The 20,550-nt window shown below is 35.8% G+C and overlaps 1 protein-coding gene and 1 long non-coding RNA gene across 2 annotated transcripts in view; one reads left to right on the top strand and one right to left on the bottom strand.

Annotated features, from left to right (window-relative positions):
• Positions 1 to 20,550, bottom strand: part of LOC134667803 (uncharacterized) — a 433,239-nt gene that overhangs the window by 356,807 nt on the left and 55,882 nt on the right. The window lies entirely within an intron of this gene.
• Positions 4,598 to 19,162, top strand: LOC134666542 (PAS domain-containing protein cky-1-like). Its single transcript, XM_063523739.1, has 11 exons — positions 4,598 to 5,697; positions 12,921 to 13,102; positions 14,456 to 14,529; positions 14,611 to 14,700; positions 14,910 to 15,098; positions 15,637 to 15,821; positions 16,252 to 16,358; positions 16,553 to 16,703; positions 17,120 to 17,431; positions 18,213 to 18,361; positions 18,990 to 19,162. The coding sequence occupies exons 1-11, from the start codon at positions 5,687 to 5,689 to the stop codon at positions 19,160 to 19,162; spliced, it is 1,623 nt and encodes a 540-aa protein (XP_063379809.1). The 5' UTR covers positions 4,598 to 5,686.

The raw sequence follows: 20,550 nt of genomic DNA, 5'->3' as shown, positions 1-20,550 counted from the left end.
TTCAGTTGTATTCAGTTTTAAGTTATGCTCGCGAGGTCTACAGCTCACAGAGCCACTAGTTTATTTGGATAATGATATTTCTTATTAATCGCGAATATACTTTAAGTATCGTGAATCTATATAAAAGTTCCGACACTATCAAATCCAGGAACAGAAAGCGAAAGTAAATGTATCGGCGGATCAAAGCGGCGACGTCCGGCGCGGGCGCGGGCGGCGGCATTAGAGCGCGCGCGCACGCGTCTAACCTGCGCCACGTGCGTCGCACCCCTACCTCGTCTACAGGGTGCGCGACACTGACGAAACCGTCGAGCCGTCGTATTACGGATGGCTTTATCCATCTTTATCCACGTGATAAAATAACTGTCACTTTTTGACACCGCGGGATAGATAGTGACGGACACCGTTTTATCGCGCTGTCACGTAGACAAGAACAACCATCATAACCGTAGTGGACATCTTCGAGTGCGTTTAAAACAGTTTCAAGGTCGCTTGATCTCCAGGATCTCATTACGGAGCTGATCGATCCGATTCTAACAATAACAATGCTTCTAAGAAGTCACAGCGGTACAATACCGGGCCTTCGGTCCGATCTGACAGTGTCAAAAGTGACGTTTTTCGGTTATAGAAATGTCACTTTTGACACTGACAGATCGGTATCGTATCCCTGTGACTTCTTATAAGCATTGTTCGAATCGGGCCAAATGTAAAGTGGCGTACAGCCGTACATACGAGTACATCTTGTTTAGATGACATGATATTGGATACCTAGTTGCAGAATTTGAAAAGTATTACTTGCATGACACTTTAAATGGTATCTAAGTTATCCGTATAATATACATGTAACAGTAGCAAAGGAATGCTCTCTTAATGACCTATTATTAAAAAATATGTATGTACATATATTTTATTACTTTAAAATAGGTACTAAATTAAAACTTAGCCCAAGCAGATATGAGATAATCAAACGTTCCTATTTAAACTGTTTGCTAAGTAGTTTATGTCATCACCCTGTAGAGCGAAACGGTGACGTTTAACCCGAACAACGGGGAGGTCCATAAAGGAGCCGCGGGCCTACCGAAATCACGTCTCACCCCGATGTAAACAATGGACAAAGGGCCCGCGGTCATTAGGCTAGACGATGCTTATCGCGTACGGAGGACAACAGCTGGGCTTTACATCGGGAAGGAGGTATATTACCGATAGTTCCGTGTTGGCAAAACGGAACCCTTGGGAACCCGGTATTTGCTCATTCGTTTGTCACAAGAATGTTTCCCGTGACTACAATACAACATATATCTCTAAAGTACTATTTTATATAACTTTCAGATTACATGATAATTGCTCTCTTAAGGTACCTAATCAAATGCGATTTTTTAACCCCATTGGTGCTATTGAGGCGATCAAAAGTAACTAGTCAATACGTAAAGGTAACTAAGGCATCATGGCTGAATAAATTATCAACAAATGAAGTATATAATAGTAATTTCATTTTCAAGTCAACCTTTCAGCATCCAAAATGGTAAGGATTTATGTCGCCCACCTAGAGATGGGTAGGGGTGAGTAAATACTGAGTATTTACTCCGTATTTACTCAAAGCACCCGATAAATACCCGTATTTACTCATTTAGGTGGGTAAAAACGATTGCTTATAAATTATTCAAAAAGTGATATTTAAGAACAAAATTGTCTTTTATTGAAGAGTGCTAAAGTGTATTAACAATATCTATAAAATAAAAAGCATAGAGGACGCTTAATTTAGGAAAAAAAGGTAATTATTAGTGAGAGCCAAATTTTGTTAACAATTTTGTTTTAAATAAGAAGGTATTTACTTTAAAAATATGAGAACTTAAATTCTACCGATGTTCTAGATAAGTGCATGTCGCGCAAAAATGCGTGTTTACGCGGCACTTACGACCTTTTATTAAGGGTTTTTTAAAGAAAACTCAAAAATGGCTCAGCCGAGGATGTTCAAAATATTGTTTTTTGTACTCTATTATACGGCTAATCTCCCAATATGTTTTCATATTTTTCTGAACTTTGGTTCTAAAGTTATAGAGAGATAAACATTATTTTGGCCTTTCGAAATGATTTCTTTCCAAAAATATTCATCTTATCCAAAAATGTTCTTAGAAACATTCAAGTTATTTTTAAAGACCCATTTAATGATGTGCAACATGTAGGTGGTTTCTGAGATTTTTTTTTGTGACAATTAGTTACATGTATGGAGTGCCCCTCTTAAAAATACATTTCTTACAATTTTGAGTACTCAATCCAGTAGCGGCTGACAAAATACACCTATATTTCAAATTTATATGCCCCTTTCAGCACTCTAAATAGTTTATACCCACCAATTTGGGTATAAACGAGTAAATACGGGTATATTGAGTAAATACTGAGTATTTACTCGGTATTTACCCGTGAGTATTTACTCACTACCCATCTCTCGGCCCACCGTAAACTTCTAGGAATTTTTTAAAGTCCAAAAGACGTTATCGCAAAGGGTGCACCGATTTCGTCGGGTTTAGTCCTAAGTAGGCAATTGAGATGGTATCACGCTGCGTGGCAGGCTGTAGGTCGACAAGGCAAGGCCTCGTATGAACAAATATGACTAAGTGTACGTATTTACATATTTCCATCATATTTTTTTGCATTAGTTTGAATATTTTAGAAAATAAGCGTTTATCGTAAATTATTTTAATAAGTTAATAATGATTTAAAATGTTTTTTATTTATTTATTATTCGGAGAACCAGTTGTGGAGCTATCAATTGTACAATAGTTATGTATATAGATAACAGAAAGCCAATTATAGGTTCCCACCAATAGCAACAGGTTAACAAACAAATGGTGGTTAGCACCAAATTTAATTTAATTTTTTATGCACTAATACTATTTATTTAGGTTTAAAATCTTTTTGGATACTTCAGAAATATAACATAACTGATAGGATAGTTGACACTGTTGACAGTCCTCAACTGTGCGTTTCTCCGCAACTTTCTGCCTCGCTCAAGTAAACTGTGGAATGAACTTCTAAGCTGAATGAACTGCTAAGTATTTTTATGTAATTAATAAGCCCAGACCATCAGAGACGGGTATTTCACGGCTGAACCCCCTTAATTGAACTTTGAGAAACTTATTGATCGTTTTTCTTTCAACATGGCATACAGTGTAGATGCAAGATTACGGTGGTTATCTGCGTAACGCGGGAGCCGCCTCGGGCGACGCGGGCCCTAAACTTGATACCTTTTTATCCCGACCCTCTATGTTTAATGGTTTAACTTTACTGCTTACTTTATCATCACTTAACCTCATGAGTCCCTGCGTATAATTTTTTGTACATATTCCAAAATCTATTTTGAACTTTTATTGTGGGTTCCAATTTCAAAAACAAAACAATTGCTTCTGGGTGTCAGGAGGTAAGGTGCAGTTACATGGGCAATTAAATTATTGTCAAGCAACTGAAGGGTCTGCGTCAAACGTACCTAGTGAGTTAGATAGGACTCCAGATTTTAGGACAAAAACATTTAATCAGAATTTTAGGCTAAAGTTGGCTAAATCAAGTAAAAATCCATCCACTTAGTTATTTTTTATGCTTAATCATCACATTTATCGATACCATGTTATCAAATACTTATTTGTATTTTTTTTATTTTGTTATACCAGTAGCTGTCAAAATCGAAATCTAAAACTGCTCGCTGAGTCATGCTAAATTTTAAGCTTATTTCTAGTTATAAACTGAAATATGTCATATATTAAAGAAAAAGTGACGAAGCCTTCCAGTGGTGAAGGCCGGATTCGAACCGGCGTCTTTAGCTATAGCGGCTAACGCTATGAACCCCTATGCCACTCCGCCATTTCTCGACCATAATGCCATCATTGAATGATTACGCGATTTACGCGTCTTGACCTGCTCTAACACAAATCAAAATATTTGATAAAATATTTTAAACAAAAGTTAAAAAAATAAAGTTAAAAATTCGCGCTCTTTGTTTTACCTAAAAAACTGATTTTATGATACCTTACAACACAATAACTCTGCTAACAATTAACAAAATAATATTCAGAATTGAACCCACAGTTAAACCCAGACAACAGAATTGAACCCGCTATTACAAGAGTCCGCATGCCCGATGGGTACGAGTATTAACCGTAAAATATACGCGACCATCACTCTTCATTTTACCTCCTGCCCAACATTTCTAAAGATTATGGTGAAATGTCTATCACAAAAACCCACTCGAGCTATCAATATAATTTCTGCGATGTAAAGAAAGAACAGCAACTGTCGAATGTATGTAGGTACTTAAGTTCATTAAAATCTATGACACCTACTGTCGAAAAAGTTTAACAAAAAAGATTAACTAAATAATTTGTAATGGCTTTTGTGTCCATAATATCATCGGCTCTCATCAGTCTCATCAATGCAAACTTACAATGTGACGGTGCACGTATAAGTACCTAAATATATTAGGTAGGAAAATTTCACATGCCTCTATCAGCCCTGTTGCCAAATTTACATATCATTATCATGTAGGTATTACATACAAAAAGTATCTTTAAGTAACTCATCCACTCTTGTTGGCAAGTAGTTAAAAAAATGAGCATATGCGAAGTTAACTTCAGCCGTTTAGGTTAAATTACAGCAAGCATTATAAGTAGATCAACTAAGACACGGCACACCCGCTAATCGATCGCTCCAATTAAAGCACCATCCGACAGCAAAAACGACGAATCTCGACTCAAGAGGGCTGTCATTAAATTCTAATTAACGTTTACCATCCGCATGTGCACGCGCTGGTCCCGTCCCACGCCTGCGCACAAATCGACGCGTATTATGACAATATCAATAACTGTCATTTCGCCCAATCATTATAGTTTCGTCTCGTTTACGCAAAACTGCCGTAATTACCGCGCCATTACCTACGTCTCTTTCGAACTCATTAATCTCAAGTAACGCTGGTAACGAACCGCTCTTTCCATTTCTTTCGCGCGAAACAAACGACGGCTCCGCGGAAAAACGCGACGGACAAAACTATACCCATCCTTTTTTAATGCACTTGGACCGCTCAAAAATAAAGTCGTCGCAAGCGTTTACTTTTTTCACTTCAAAATTAAATGATAGTTCCTTTTTCAAAATGACAAGGCGAAAGTTGGAAGAGTTTTGAAATTGGAAGTTCCCCTCCACCCGACGGGACTCGTTAGGCGCGGACGCGTTTTTTCAACAAAAAGAAAATAAGTCTCGCGGGAAAGAGAGGTTTGGTGGAGGCTTTTTATAGTCGTTGTTCCGATGCGCTGGCGCACGGCGGTATCGGAGCTTAGGAGCGAGCCTTAATCTTATTCTAATAAAAAGCTTACGCATATATTGCCGCGCTATCATTAAACTTGGAAATATAAAATAGTTTTTTTTTTTCACAATGTGTAGTGACGTCGCGCTGTGAGGTTGCATACGTGTTTACTATGGACGGCACGTGCGTTTTATCGTTTATTTTATGACCGGATTATGACGTTTAGTGATTTTTATTTTGTGGAAAAGGGTTGACGCTTTTATTGAGCAATCATTAAGGCTTGATCATCCAAACTGTGTGGTCGTGTTGATTCTTTTACAATTGTCTTAAAAATGATTGAATATAATAGTTGTGTATAAGTGTATACTAGTACTTACAAACCAGTTTGTTCATCCCTTTAAAATGTTTTTAAGGTAAGTACATACAAATAATAAATATAATTAACTCATTTATCTAATGATTTCTAACTTTACATTTATGTATTACATTCTGTTTTTAGTTTGTGTTTCACAATAAATATAAAACATAATTTTAAACTATACTTTACGTTTACATAAATAATTATGAATTTGTCCGTACAATAGGATTTTTAAATATATCTTTAATAATCTCCTTCTTCTACTTTCATACGACACGAAGACGAAGGCGTAGAACGCAGTTGCGCCCCCACTGCGCCCCCATCCCTGAAAAGCTATAAAAGCCAATATAGTGTAGTACACGACATGACTCTATTGTAAAAAGTTGACAATGAAGAACATTATAAGCATTGTTTTTTTATTAATATTAGCATAGTTTCTAACTGTTCCCTATATTAAGTTTTTTTAATAATATTATTAACGTTTTTAATATACATACCCACGCAAAGTTATTGTTTACTATTTAATTATTAACTTCTAATTCATTTTGGACGCAGGACAAATTAATATATGGGTGTCAATAGTAGAATAGCAACATAAAAAACTGAATTGGAAGTAATAAATGTACCTAACTCGAAATTCGCAGTCGGTTTTTTTTTAATAATCATATTGACATTTATTAATCGGATTTCTATATCGAGAAACAAATAGGCATTGAGTTTTATCTCATGGGAAAATATTTAAAAAAAACCCTTAAACAATGGAATACTGGACCACATAAAGTATAGTGCAAAATATTAAAATTGCAATTTTGACAGTTACAGTAGATAAATCTGTACGGGCCGCGGTAATTAGATTGTCAAGCGCTAACGTATAAAGAGCGCCATCTACTTTGACTGGATGTGTTGCGAATTAAATATTTTATATCTACTTCATTACACGTCAGGAATTGATTTGTCTATGAATAAACAAATATGATAGCTCGTACAATATTATACTATATAATGCTCGTTCTTTAAAGGTATTAGGTAGTACTTATACATTAAAAATACTTTCTAGATTGTTTATTAGATTACATTATACAACTTAACATGCAAGCGGAGTGCAATAATCACTTGTATTATTAATAATTCACGGTCTGTATGTTGCATCTTGAATAACAAATGCCATTCGCAATATACCGGGTGTGGCCTGTAACATGAGCAAAAAAAAATTTAAAACAGATTGTACTTCTCAAACGGTGACACTTTTGTTCAACAACTTTTAAATATTATGAAGTATTTTGACTCTCTATTTTTCATACAAAATAAATATTATCTTCAATGGACGCCATCGCCACGCCATATCATTGTGATTGACGTTGCTTGTCACGCCTTAAACATAACAAAATTCGCAATACATTGCGTCTTAGAATAAACTTTAGAGGGTATTAAAAATCAAACCACAAGTTATTTTTAAAAGTCGCTGAACAAATGTTGGTCAGTATGAGGAGTACAGCCTACAGTTTAATTTTTTGCTCATATTACAGACCACCCCCGGTATGAGTATTATTGACATTATGGCACTAAAGTCGCACTTCACGAACTGAGCTTTTATCCTACTGATAAAATACGCTTATCCATCGAAACATACGTATTATAAATTAAATAAGTTATTTGATCGGTATTCCAGGCAATTTAATGTACTTATGCTAAAGATTTTTTCAGGATATTTGAACTATGCAAACTAGAATCGGTGTTACAAAATTCTAAGCTTAAAAGTGTTTTTGCAGATATTCTTGGCCTAAAACAAACCATTAGTTATTGAAAGAGAATATAACCCACTTACATCTAAATTTAACACATCTCAAAATTTATGATTGTTGGAGATTAGATCTTAATAAAAAATGATAACATTAAGTATAATGAGAAAATGTTGATGTCCAAGTGATCGTATAGCAGTCAGCATAACGATAACGATCGCGGTGGCCACAGCATAGTAACTATTAATTATAATAACGCTTACATGCACAACAAAAGCAATTATGAATACATACGTATTTATTTATATAATTGAATTAAATTTCCCTAAATAATAAAACATTTGTTTATAAACTAGATAATTCCAGACATAAAAAGACGAAGCGCCCATTAGTAGCAATATACTACTCTTAGCGCACTTGGTGCCGTATTGTTACCTAAGTGCTAAATATATATTGCGCCTTGAGATATATAACCTTGTACGGAAATATGTATGTTTACCAGATACGTAACATTTCAGCCATCGGTACTTATTTTATTTTAACTACTTAAGTTACCCAATAAATTTTTACGGTACAAAAACTTTTTCATTGCGATGTATAAATACAGATATGTTCTACTCTTAACCCTAAAAAAATCATTCGTAATAATAATTTATTCTTAAAAAAATATTTTCCTAACACATTTGTTGAATAAGAATAAGAAATGTTTATTGGCACAAAACTAAAATTCAACTAAAACTAATTAGGTGGCAGGTAATGGAAATTGAAATGCTGCCGCCGTACGTTTTCAATTAGGTAGGTATTAATTTAAATTATAAAAAACATTAACACCAAAAAGTGCCACTATTTATATTTATTTATGTTATTCATAATAACCCACAAATATAGCCAATTTGTAGTTATAAAACTGCGTCAGGTCAGATGTAGTTTGTAACATAATATTTTTCTTTTTTCGGAGATTTCAATCTACAGGCAGAAATGAAACCTCGAAGTAGTAAATGACTGAAGGCTGATTTGAATATACGTATTTCCGATATTTTTAAATGTCGTCAGAGTTTATTAAGTGGTTGAATCCACAGCCGCGGCGCAAACGAGACAGTCACGCCTCGCCTCGCCCTGGCTGAGGGTACACACTACACAAGCCAACAAACATATTAATTAGTTCTCACTAGAAAATAAATATGTAAGTACCAAGTAAGCAGCAGAAGCTAATTTATATGTATTATTTTAAGGTAAATGTCTACCTGCTACTATTCTATATTATTTTTTTAATGTTACCCGTATACCGTGGTATACGTAGGTACTCGTAACTGATTAAGAAAAAAATACATTGGTAATAGTAGTTTATAACCCTCATGATAATGGAGAGCTTTTCAGTCGAGCACCTTGTTAAGGCCACGAAGCTTGCTGAGTGGCCTTATTGGGTAGGAGATTGAAAAACTTGATTATATCACTATTGTATACATTACTTTTTCCATGAGTCAACAAAAATAATACTTTAAAATAGTAGAATCATATAGGTAAACAAACCAAAAGTATACAGCAGCCGCGATATATACTCGTATGGGGCCCGTCGGATTGGTCAACGACACCTTCTCGTAACTCATGCAAAATGGTTCTTTATAGAGCAATTTTTATGTCAGATGACAATCGATAAGCTATTTCATTCAATAAGTATCATCTCGGTTGCATTAATTGAATGCTATCATTCTTACCAATGTTTGTTTTATTATATGTTTTAGGGTTTTATAGCTCATTACTAAACCTTATAGTTTCGCTCTATCTGTCTGCCCATTCATCCGCGGCTTGGCTTTGGGATCTTTAGTATTAGAAATATGAAATTTACCATGGATATTTATTTCAATCACACTTACCAAGGGAAAAAATAAACATTGAACAATTATTTATAGGATACCTCTCGTCTTCTTCCTCGCGTTATCCCGGCATTTTGCCATGGCTCATGGGATCCTGGGGTCCGCTTGACAACTAATCCCAAGTTTTGACGTAGGCACTAGTTTTTACGAAAGCGACTGCCATCTGACCTTCCAACCCAGAGGGGAAACTATGCCTTATTGGGATTAGTCCGGTTTCCTCACAATGTTTTCCTTCACCGAAAAGCAACTGGTAAATATCAAATGATATTTCGTAGGTACATAAGTCCCGAAAAACTCATTGGTACGAGCCAGGGTTTGAACCCGCGACCTCCGGATTGAAAGTCGCACGCTCTTACCGCTAGGCCAGCGCTTTTTATAGGATACGTCCCGTAAATGTTTGAATTGAACCATGGGGATGATATTTTTTTGCTTCAATCCTAGTGTGTGGGGTGTTAAATACTAATTTTGGATAAAATTAACATATTATTCAGAAATGATCGTTCTGATAATATGTAAAATTCAGTTACGAGTACACATTTATACCTTTGTCATGACTGTATGTTTACTAACTTGATTTATTTATTTATTTAATCTTTATTTTACGAAAGAATAACTTATCGTACAAAACGTCGTCATCGTTTGATTAATATTTAGGTAAAAATATATTATTGTAATAAACACAAATAATTAAAAATCATATTAAGTATACAACTTCACTAATATCTGATCTTTTAAAATGGAGTAAGTAGACGTATTTTCCATAATACCGACATACCATACCTACCATACTCCTGCTGACTCAGATGCACAATTAAAAATTAAAAATAAGTATTTTAAGTTGCAAAAATACACATTCCTTAAAATAGTAGTTAGAAAGTGATAATAAATCTTACATATTGATAATAGATATAATACTGAACGGTGAGCATAACAGCCGAATATAAATGCGGTTATCCTTATGGGAAGTAGTGTTCCGGTGCGGGCGGCATGTTAACACGCTGCGCGCGCGGCACTTTCATCTCGCCTGGGAGTCCTTTGAACATCGCCACCACACAAAAGTACAGCATTTATTCGGAACTTAATGAATTCCAGCCGTAAATACCGAATAAACAGAGTTCAAAACTGATTAACTTTTCGTTTATAACTTATCACTCTTAGTTAATATGACCGCTTAAAACAAAAGTGTATTTATAGCTGCGTTAATCCAAATTTGATTTTCTAATGAAGAAATAAAAGCCATAATAGAATGTGCCCTGGCTTGAAAGTTACGATTTTTACCTCTAAAGTGAACGACTTCTTATTTGAGTGATTAGGTTTTTTACCGACTAATATGATTGTGGGAAAACATGGGATGATTGGTGCCTTCGGTGCCGGGTTATTAATTTGTTTGAGATTTTATATTGAGTTATTGTTGTTTATTTTTGTAGTTAATGTTTTGTTGAGAAGTTATCGTTTAAGTCCGTAAAAATATAATCAAGTGCTTGTAAAATATTTTATTTAATTAAGGCCTTTATTAATATGGAATAATTGATACTGTTAGTTATAAATTGAATAGCTACTAGATCAAAATGTAATGATAAAATAACGAAATTTGAATAATAACTAAAACTCGTATTAATATTACATTGAATTATAAGATCCTTATACATGGATTAAGTAATAAAACTAATATTTATTAGTGCTTTTATTTCCTTGCATTAGCAATTTGAAAACGAACATGTCACATTATAAAAAAAATATTTAGAGTATGATCTAATATCTAAATCTAATGATAAATCAAGCCATCAAAATGATGCGTAACTTTTTAGTGATATCAAACCAAGAATGCGTCGTAACATGGTAATCGTTTACGCACTGCGTTACAAAAAGCGGCATTCCTTGCGTGCGTCAAACGTGGTCGCGACACGCTCGGTTAGGGACCGTGAAAATTCTGATACATTAGCGCGTTCATGCCAGTTGGAATGCTTGAAATGAGACTAAAATTAAGCGGAAAAATTCTTGTAGAACTGCTCGTTGGGTTAAACGACTTTGTGAGGTACAGAAAATATTTTAATTACATCAAATATTTCTGATTAAGTGATAATTCCTTTAGATACAAAGAAGTTTACACAAACAAAAATTAAACAAAAATGTGCAATTATTTTGGCCAGTACCAAAGCTATTTATGGCTTATAACAATTTTAATATTGATATCTCCTATACTTCATTCTTCTTACCTACTTACCTAGATTAAATACATAAGACAAGGCGAATAATTATCGGTATAAAAATTCCTGTCCATCTTTCTTTATACTGCAATAAACATTTATTTCATCTTCCGTTTCATAATGTGATTCTAAATAAAAAGATAAAATAGTTTTTCTAGGATTTGTAGACAATGCGCGGATACTGTGTTCCGGACAGGTGTAGCGGCGCTCTTGTGAAGATCGCATTAGCATAGCCACTCTGTAGATCCTTTTAACTTCTAACGTTTGATCACAACACGGTCACTGACCTTACATTGATACTTGGGGTAGTATTAGAGAGGGTTCAGTAGCCAAAATTGCAAAAACGGAACCCTTATGGTTTCGTCACATCCCACGTACGTCACGCGGTTTGTCGGTATGTCACAGCCATTTTACTCTGAGACTATAATAAGATATTATTTTAATGAAATTTGAAACTTACGAGTAGGTGTACTGTGTGAGCCCCTTATATTTTTAAAGAGCGCACCAATAATCTGGCGGCCGCCAGATTAAGTATTTTTGTGGTTCGTCCTCTTCTGTACAGTTCTCTTATGTTCGCTTTCACAGGGCCCGATTCGGATTTTGAAATAGACATCTATTAGATAACTTTTAGACATCACCAAGATACGATAACGATATGTTTAAGATCTAACCTGTTAAATTTGACATTTGCGCGATTCTGGAGATACTCTTGAACGATTTCCCGGGATATGACTTAGAGATCCAATTCACATTTAATATATATCTTACACTATATCTAACAAGTGACATTGGTTGGTGAATTGCGCTGCTAAAGAGAACTAGTTGATATCTAAACTATAACGTATCTAGAATGGATCTAGTACGTGTCGCTTGTGAATATCTTGCAGTTCAAATACGGCAGACATTTCACTACCTACTTATTTATCACTCTCTTATAGGTAACTTTACAAGGAAATGCGCATTTCGTACATACGTATGAACTGACATAAACTATAATGGCGTTTCTTATATAAATAGGTATTTATTAAAATCCTACCTGTTTTAACTACAAGATCTAAAAATTAGTTAATGCATAAATAAAATTAAAATATAAGTACCGTATAAATTGTTCGAAATGATAGATAAATGAATGATAGATGTTAGAAATAAACGAAAATCAGACAAAACTGTTCCACCTAACGTTTTGCGTTAAAGAGTTATTATATTTAACTTATTAAACAAGTTTGTGCCATATCATAAACCATAGATACTATAAATACAAATTCGTTGATAGTGCATATTATGTAGTCTAAGACAAATTCGTGCTTCGAATTTGACTACTAATGCACGGCTCCGTACATTGAAAATTCAACTACTTACCTATAAAACATATAGCGCCGTACTTCAGACATCTTAAACAATCAATGCATATTTACTATAAACCCAAAGTAGGTAGTAATTGAACATTATTTTCGCCAGATTCGAACCAACAAAGTCAACAAAAGGCGCCAGCAAGATGCGGCGCGACCTGATCAACGCCGAGATCTCCAACCTGCGGGACCTGCTGCCGCTGCCGCCCTCCACCCGCCAGCGCCTCTCGCAGCTGCAGCTCATGGCCCTAGTCTGCGTCTATGTGCGGAAAATGAATTACTTCCAACAAGGTAACAAAACACGTACCTATCCCCATTCATAAAACTTTACGGGCCTAATTTAGTTAAATTATATTTTATACCTTTCTTATAAATTTACCGGGTGTGGCCTGTAATATAAGCAAAAAATTAAACTGTAGGCTGTACTCCTCATACTAACTAACATTTGTTCAGCGACTTTTAAAAATAACGTGTGGTTTGATTTTTAATACACTTTAAAGTTTATTCTAAGACGCAATGTATTGCGAATTTTGTTACGTTTAAGGCGTGACAAGCAACGTCAATCACAATGATATGGCGTGGCGATGGCGTCCATTGAAGATAATATTTATTTTGTATGAAAAATAGGGAGGGGGTGGGGAGGGTAGGGGGTAGGGGGGTAGGGGGGTGGGGGGGGAATAATTCATAATTTTTCAAAGTTGTAGAACAAAAGTGTCACCGTTTGAGGAGTATATACAGTCTATGTTTTAATTATTTGCTCATGTTACAGGCCACACCCGGTATAAGTCAAAATGACAGATAAAGACAAACGATTATTAGCTAATTGAGGTTTGTAGCTCATTTATGAATAAGGGGTATAAATTATTGTATACCTATAGAAATAGATTGCTTACTTTTATTTTTTCTACCAAATAGGTATTAGTTAGTCCATACATGGTACTGCTAATATTATACATCCATATATGTTATATATATACTTATCTATTTACTAATTAATAGATTCCAAAGTTGAGGCGTTCCATAATTAATAAGATTCTAATCAAATAGTGAACTATCTAATTAATTGATTATTGAATACAACTTCCATAATAAAATACCTACTTTACTATTTAGACACGAGTTTTACATTCCAAAGATCCTTTATAATGGTGGCACCTTAAATTTTGTTAATACTTAATAGCTTTGGCCAAAACAAAACCCGGAAAGAAAATGAGCAATTTAATCTTTGACCTACCTTACATGTACGACAAACCCCTTACAAAAAGCGGTCTAACCACCTTGGAGATTTGAAAATTCGTTTGTAAAACACTAATAAACAAACAACCTCATCCTAACCGTATATACCGTCTCCGTTCCGTATCTAGTTATGAGTCGTGAAAATGTTGACTGTAACATCCACCCCAGATTAACATCGCACCCATATTGTTATTAAATTTCCCTTCTTTCCCACTAAAAAAACTTCGTAAGCCCATCACGTAGTTATCCCAAAATCTCGGGCACATTCTGAAAACGTCTCCCAAAAGTTTGTCAGCTCACCTTCAGTCACGACAGAGCATATTAAGACGTTTAACATGCATTTAGGCCACTATCTTATCTCCAGTTGCTATAACTTTACCCATAATAACGTCTTTCTTTCTGTTTTAGTGTTTAAAAGTCACGACTTCAGCTACGAGTATCAAGAGCAAGCAACGCCAACACCTAATATTGGATTTTCAAAGGTATGTTTTACTTTTTCAAGTTTTATGGGCATTTAACGTGAAACCATAAAAGTCAGTATTGACATTTACAATGTTTTTCAGGCAATGAACGGTTTTATGATGATGATGACACAGAACGGGAAACTGTTGTACATATCGGAAAATGCTGCGGAATACCTGGGACACTCCATGGTTAGTAACTGAAATAATATAAGTAACCTGTATTTTTGTAATCTGGCACCAGTTTCAGTTTAGCATTTTTTGTATCAAAAAATATAATTTCCTAACGATATTATATTAATTTTGAAATTACACTGGCCGCTCTTCAATACTTTGCACTATCAACTATTTTATACTAATAGCTATTAATATTGATTGACTAATATTGGTTTAATTTTTAGGAAGATTTGCTAATACATGGCGATAGCGTATACGACATTATAGATAGACAAGATCACCAAACTGTTCAAACTGAACTGAATAGAGGAAGCAATGGAGAGACTGAAAACGTACCAAAGAATAGGCATTTCTTCTGTAGAATGAACGTTTCAAGAAACGCGAGGAGACAAATGAGATTCGGAGATCAAAAAGTAAGTACATACTTAACTTAACTTCCTGTTAATTATGTACCTACATCTTACAACATACAGACTCTTTACGTAAGTTAGTTGTTATATGTAATTGATATACCGGGTGTAGCCTGTAACACGAGCAAATAATTAAAACATAGATTGCACTCCTCAAACGGTGACACATTTGTTCAACAACTTTTAAAAATTATGAAGTATTTAGACTCCCTATTTTTCATACAAAATAAATATTACCTTCAATGAACGCCATGTCATTGTGGTTGACGTTGCTTGTCACGCCTTAAACATAACAAAATTCGCAATACATTGCGTCTTAGAATAAACTTTAAATTGCATTAAAAATCAAACCACAAGTTATTTTTAAAAGTCGCTGAACAATCGTTGGTCAGTATGAGGAGTACAGCCTACAGTTTAAATTTTTGCTCATATTACAGGCCACACCCGGTATAAGTTCCATGGAATATTAATAAAATAAATAATAATAAAAACGCTTGAAACTATTTAAAGCTAATTTGAATTATTTATCCTTTGATGACAGGTGGCTCTAGTGCGGGGCCACTTCGTGTCGTACCTGCCGCTGTGCAGCCGCAACGAGCCGGTGTTCCTGGCGGCGTGCACGCCGCTCGCCATGCCCGAGACGCGCGAGTGCGTCGTGCACGGCGCCACCAACGTCTTCACCACGCTGCACACCATGGACATGAAGATACTGCACATCGACGCCAAGTAAGCTATAGATTTGATGACAGGTGGCTCTAGTGCGGGGCAACTTCGTGTCGTACCTGCCGCTGTGCAGCCGCAACGAGCCGGTGTTCCTGGCGGCGTGCACGCCGCTCGCCATGCCCGAGACGCGCGAGTGCATCGTGCACGGTGCCACCAACGTCTTCACCACGCTGCACACCATGGACATGAAGATACTGCACATCGACGCCAAGTAAGCTAAGATAGATTTGAATAACATTTAGTGTCACTGTAGTTTTGCCTTTCGTTTAAGAATTAAGCATGGCTAATTAACATAAACTGTTAGGTAATAAATATTTTCACAGCATGCATTAAAATATATTTTTAAATAATCTACAATCATTTTATCAAGTTCAACAGTTCGATATATGCGACGTGACAGATTTTATTAAATTTAATCTTTACATTGTTCCAGCGGTGAATGGTACTTAGGTTGGAAGAAATCAGAATTGGTTGACGTGTCGTGGTATCAATTACTACACTGGGACAGTTTGCGAGAAGCACAAAGTAAACATAGACTAAGTAAGTAACCACAAACCTGATTTTTCCTTGTTAATAGACAAAATAATAAATAAACTGAAAATAAAGAACTTCAGAAAGTTTGTTTGGTAGTAGAGGTAGTCAGTAATTTTTAAAATAAAAATATAAACAGTAATGGCAGTTTTGATAGACCTAAGTGCAATTAACATAATGAAACCGATTCGTGTCTGTGACAGTAACGCAGTCAGAGCAGGACAAGTGCTGCATCCTGCTGGTGAAGCTGCAGCAGCGAAGCGGGCAGTTCCTGTGGGTGCACGTCGTTCTGCAGGTGAAGGACGCCGCCGACGCTCCGCGACAATTCATCGTGGCCACTAACCAAGTTCTAAGGTTCAAATTATCTCTAACTTTTATAATGTGTAATACTTGTACTTACTTATAGACCGACCGCTTAAATGAGTCCTCGCCTGCGCGGTACGGGGGCGAAGGGGTATGACGACTAAGGGCGGCGGGGAAGGTGTGGGCGCCGTACGCCTGCCTCCCGCGCCTTCCCCGCCGCACTTAGTCGGACTCATTTAAGCGGTAGGTCTATAGTACTTACGTAGTAGTGGGACTTTTAATTGAGGAAATTGTTGCAAATTCATACGTGATACTTTTTCTGGCAAATCGTAAATACTTAAGAACAGTTTCAAAAGTTGTTTATTGTTTCACAAAATACATTCGACTTTATGCCTATCTATATTAAAACACAATGTTAGTTGATAAAAACATTTCAGTACTAACTCAAATTTCTTTTTTGTCTGCAGTGAAGAGGAAGCTTCAATTATGCTTGCAAATTCCTGGCTTTACCAATACTACGGCTACCAGAACCAACCCTGCGGAGTCTTAGATCCCAGGTGCCAAAAGTTCTTCAGAAGAGAGAACACCTATCAGGACGCATATCAAGAAGCGTACCCTTATGTAGAAAACCAGGAGGTCGAGTATCCAGGGTACCATGTGTCTTCATACGTTCCACAGAAGATGGTTGAAGATTTCAGTGGCTGTGAGAGGACGTATTCAGAGAGAGGACCAGTCGACTATTCTACTCACTCTCCGCAGTCTACGATCAGTGAAGAAAGGTAATAAATGATGGTGTTCAAAATACCTTTAGTCAATTGTGATTTGACATACGTTTGTGTATGTACCTAATCCTGTTTATAGGTACACAAAATGTCTGTTCAATGTCCATATAATACCCGACCTTATCTCAATTTGTTCGTTTCTCATGCTACATATTCATTCAATAATGAAAGTACATTAACTAAAAAATAAAAACCAATTCAAGGTCACTTCGGACAATTTGTATCTGTCATGTCACAGCCGAGAAATAAATATGAAAATCATCACCCCGCCATCGCAAGCGCACGGCCAGCCGCGTAATTTGACATCTTTCATTACCATATTTATTGTATACCTTCATTCCCAACTTGCGTTAGCATTCAAAAACTCATACACCTCATTAACACTACCGTCATAAGATCTATATTTGAACAGCTTCTGCTAACTTCGACCGCATTAGTAAAATTGTCCAACTAAGTGTAAACCAAATATGAAAACGTCAACTTAAAAAATATATCTCAAAGATCTCGCGTTCATGTTATTGATGCTGTTGCGCAGTTTTTATAAACTGGTACTTTCAAATTGTCACTGAATAAACCTATTATGATTGTTGAGATTCAATGGTGGACAGGTTCTACGTAAATTATAAACCTCAATACGTGAAATTATGGTTTTATTCTTAGTTCACAACTACTTTTTCGTGTTATTCTTAGCATGATTAAATTATTCCGCAGTCGATAGCTTATGTTTCGACCTGGCCATTCACTAGCAACTAATAACTATGAACATTATTTTCGCCAGATCTCCCCTGCACTACGACCCTTCTCCGGAGATCGTGGTGAACAGCAACATGTATATGTACCCGCACCCCGGCAAGCGCGAGTACTATGAACAGTACCCACGAGTTGGCTACCCTGTACAGGAGCCGTGTACCAGTACTGCGATAGAAGGTGTGTACCTACATTAGTTATTTACGATACAAGTGCGGAAAATAGGAAATTCGAAACGAGTGACGATAAATTAAAACACGGCCGAAGGGAGTGTTTTAAATCGACACGAGTTGCGAATTACCTATTCGCCCGTGTATCGTACAACGTTTTACAGTAAAAATGGCCCTTTAAATTTTTGACATACGCACGAAAAGTGCTACTTCACGCACTAGTGCGGGAAAATAGGACCATATGTACTGTAAAAATATTTAAATATGTTTCGGATACCAGTTTAACCCGGGGTTAACCGGTTAAACATGGAGTTACCATGGTTACCAGTACAATTTGACACCGGGTTAACGGTTTAACTGCTAAGGGTTAGTGGGTTAGGGGGTAGTGGGATGGTGCGAGTGGCGCTTAATTAGTTACCTACACATTTCAACGAAAGTCAATGAACGAAAATCATTTTGCACACAGTCACGATTATTATCTCCTGATGACTCTAAACTAAGTTTGTTAATTTTAATTCGGCTCCAATCACGCCGCGCCGAATCACTTGCATCACTCCCAAGTCCCCAAACTTTGGAACTAAAAGTTATAATACTGCATTTGTTTTTCTTGTGCCATACAATTTCCTTGCCCGTCGCAGGTATGGAGTATCCCAGTCCGAAGCGGATGCGGTTGGCGCCCTTAACCCTGGATACCGACGGCATGGACCGGTGGAACCCCAGCCCGCCCTGGTCCGACACCCTCAAGGCTCCTGAATACCAGCGGTTCACCTACAACCACATCGTACAACCCGAACGAGCAATGGTTACTTAACTTTCAATATGTTATAAATAGGTGTGAGGATTCATAAAAACTGTTTTGTGCTGTTAACAGTACCTATACTGCAAAACGTAATTCAAGAACAAAAAAAATAAGAAAATGTTGCCATTGCAATAATTTGTTCGTAAGATAGTAAATTCATTTTGATTAATAATCACGCTAAGATAATTTATTCATTAGTAATTTTACTCCTACTATTTAAAAAAGTACTTTTATTTACTTATTTTTACATAAATACAAGACGCGCTAGTAAAAAAGTGGCAACATTTCTTACTTTTTTTGGTCTTGAATTACGTTTTGCAGTATAAGTAAGGGCTCATTTAGACGATGAGAGAACTCGCATGCGAGTTTCATTACATTGCGGTTTTTGATCGGTCGTTTGAGTTGGCCGTAACCAACAGTCCGCAATGTAACTTAAATCGCATGCGAGTTCGCTCGCCGTCTAAATCAGCCCTAAGAGGCCTAAGACCGTCGATTTCCGTCGCACTATGGAAATTTGATAAGATACTTCTGAATTCCACCAGTGTAATGTTTTGAGAATAAAAACATCCTCACTATCCAAGTTTGCATTTGTTTTTTTTATTATATGAAGGTTGAGAATGCCATAAATTGATTTTATGTAGGTAGAGTCATATCGAGAGATAAGTCTGCAACGATTTTGATAACGCAGTGCAAGTGTTATTTAAAACGTCAATCTTCTATGAAATTATGACGTTTAAATAACACTTGCACTGCTTGTGGTGTGCTTTCAAAATCGTTGCACACTTACCTCGTTCTAACTCTATAATGATAAACAAATAACATCATAATAACAATATGCCCTAAAGAAGAAAGAAATACCTATTTTTCAAGAATATGTTTTTACAATATGATGATACGGAATTGTCAAACCATAATATTCTTTTAAAATATCCGGATTTATTAGAAAAAATGACATAAGTATCAGATATTTTAATATGATGTTCGCATCTTTTTTAGTGCAAAACAAATGTGCAATTACGATTTTACCTTCGCTCAATCGAAGTAAATTTTGCAGTATTTTATGTATTTATTAATATTTAAAAATAGTAAGAAATCGTCTTAAAAATAAGATAAGTATTCATAGTTTACAGTGTAAAATGGTTCCGTCCAAATATCTGTGCATTCCAAAGGAAAATTTAGTTATTGTATCGTGTAAATATGTTACGTTATTTAAACAACAATTTTGTACATACCTATTCAGTTGTAGGTTAATGATAAGTTATGTATAGGAATGTAAGTTAATATTAATGAAATCAAAATAAAAAATTAAATCACCAATGCCGTTTCATTTATTATTACTGTGTACCTACAGAACTTTTAATTTCATTGAAGTTTTTATAACAGTGAGACAAAGAATCAAC

The sequence above is a fragment of the Cydia fagiglandana genome, chromosome 1 (assembly GCF_963556715.1).
Source record: "Cydia fagiglandana chromosome 1, ilCydFagi1.1, whole genome shotgun sequence".
NCBI classification, from domain to species: Eukaryota; Metazoa; Arthropoda; class Insecta; order Lepidoptera; family Tortricidae; genus Cydia; species Cydia fagiglandana.
This window is presented reverse-complemented; position numbering and strand designations above follow the sequence as displayed.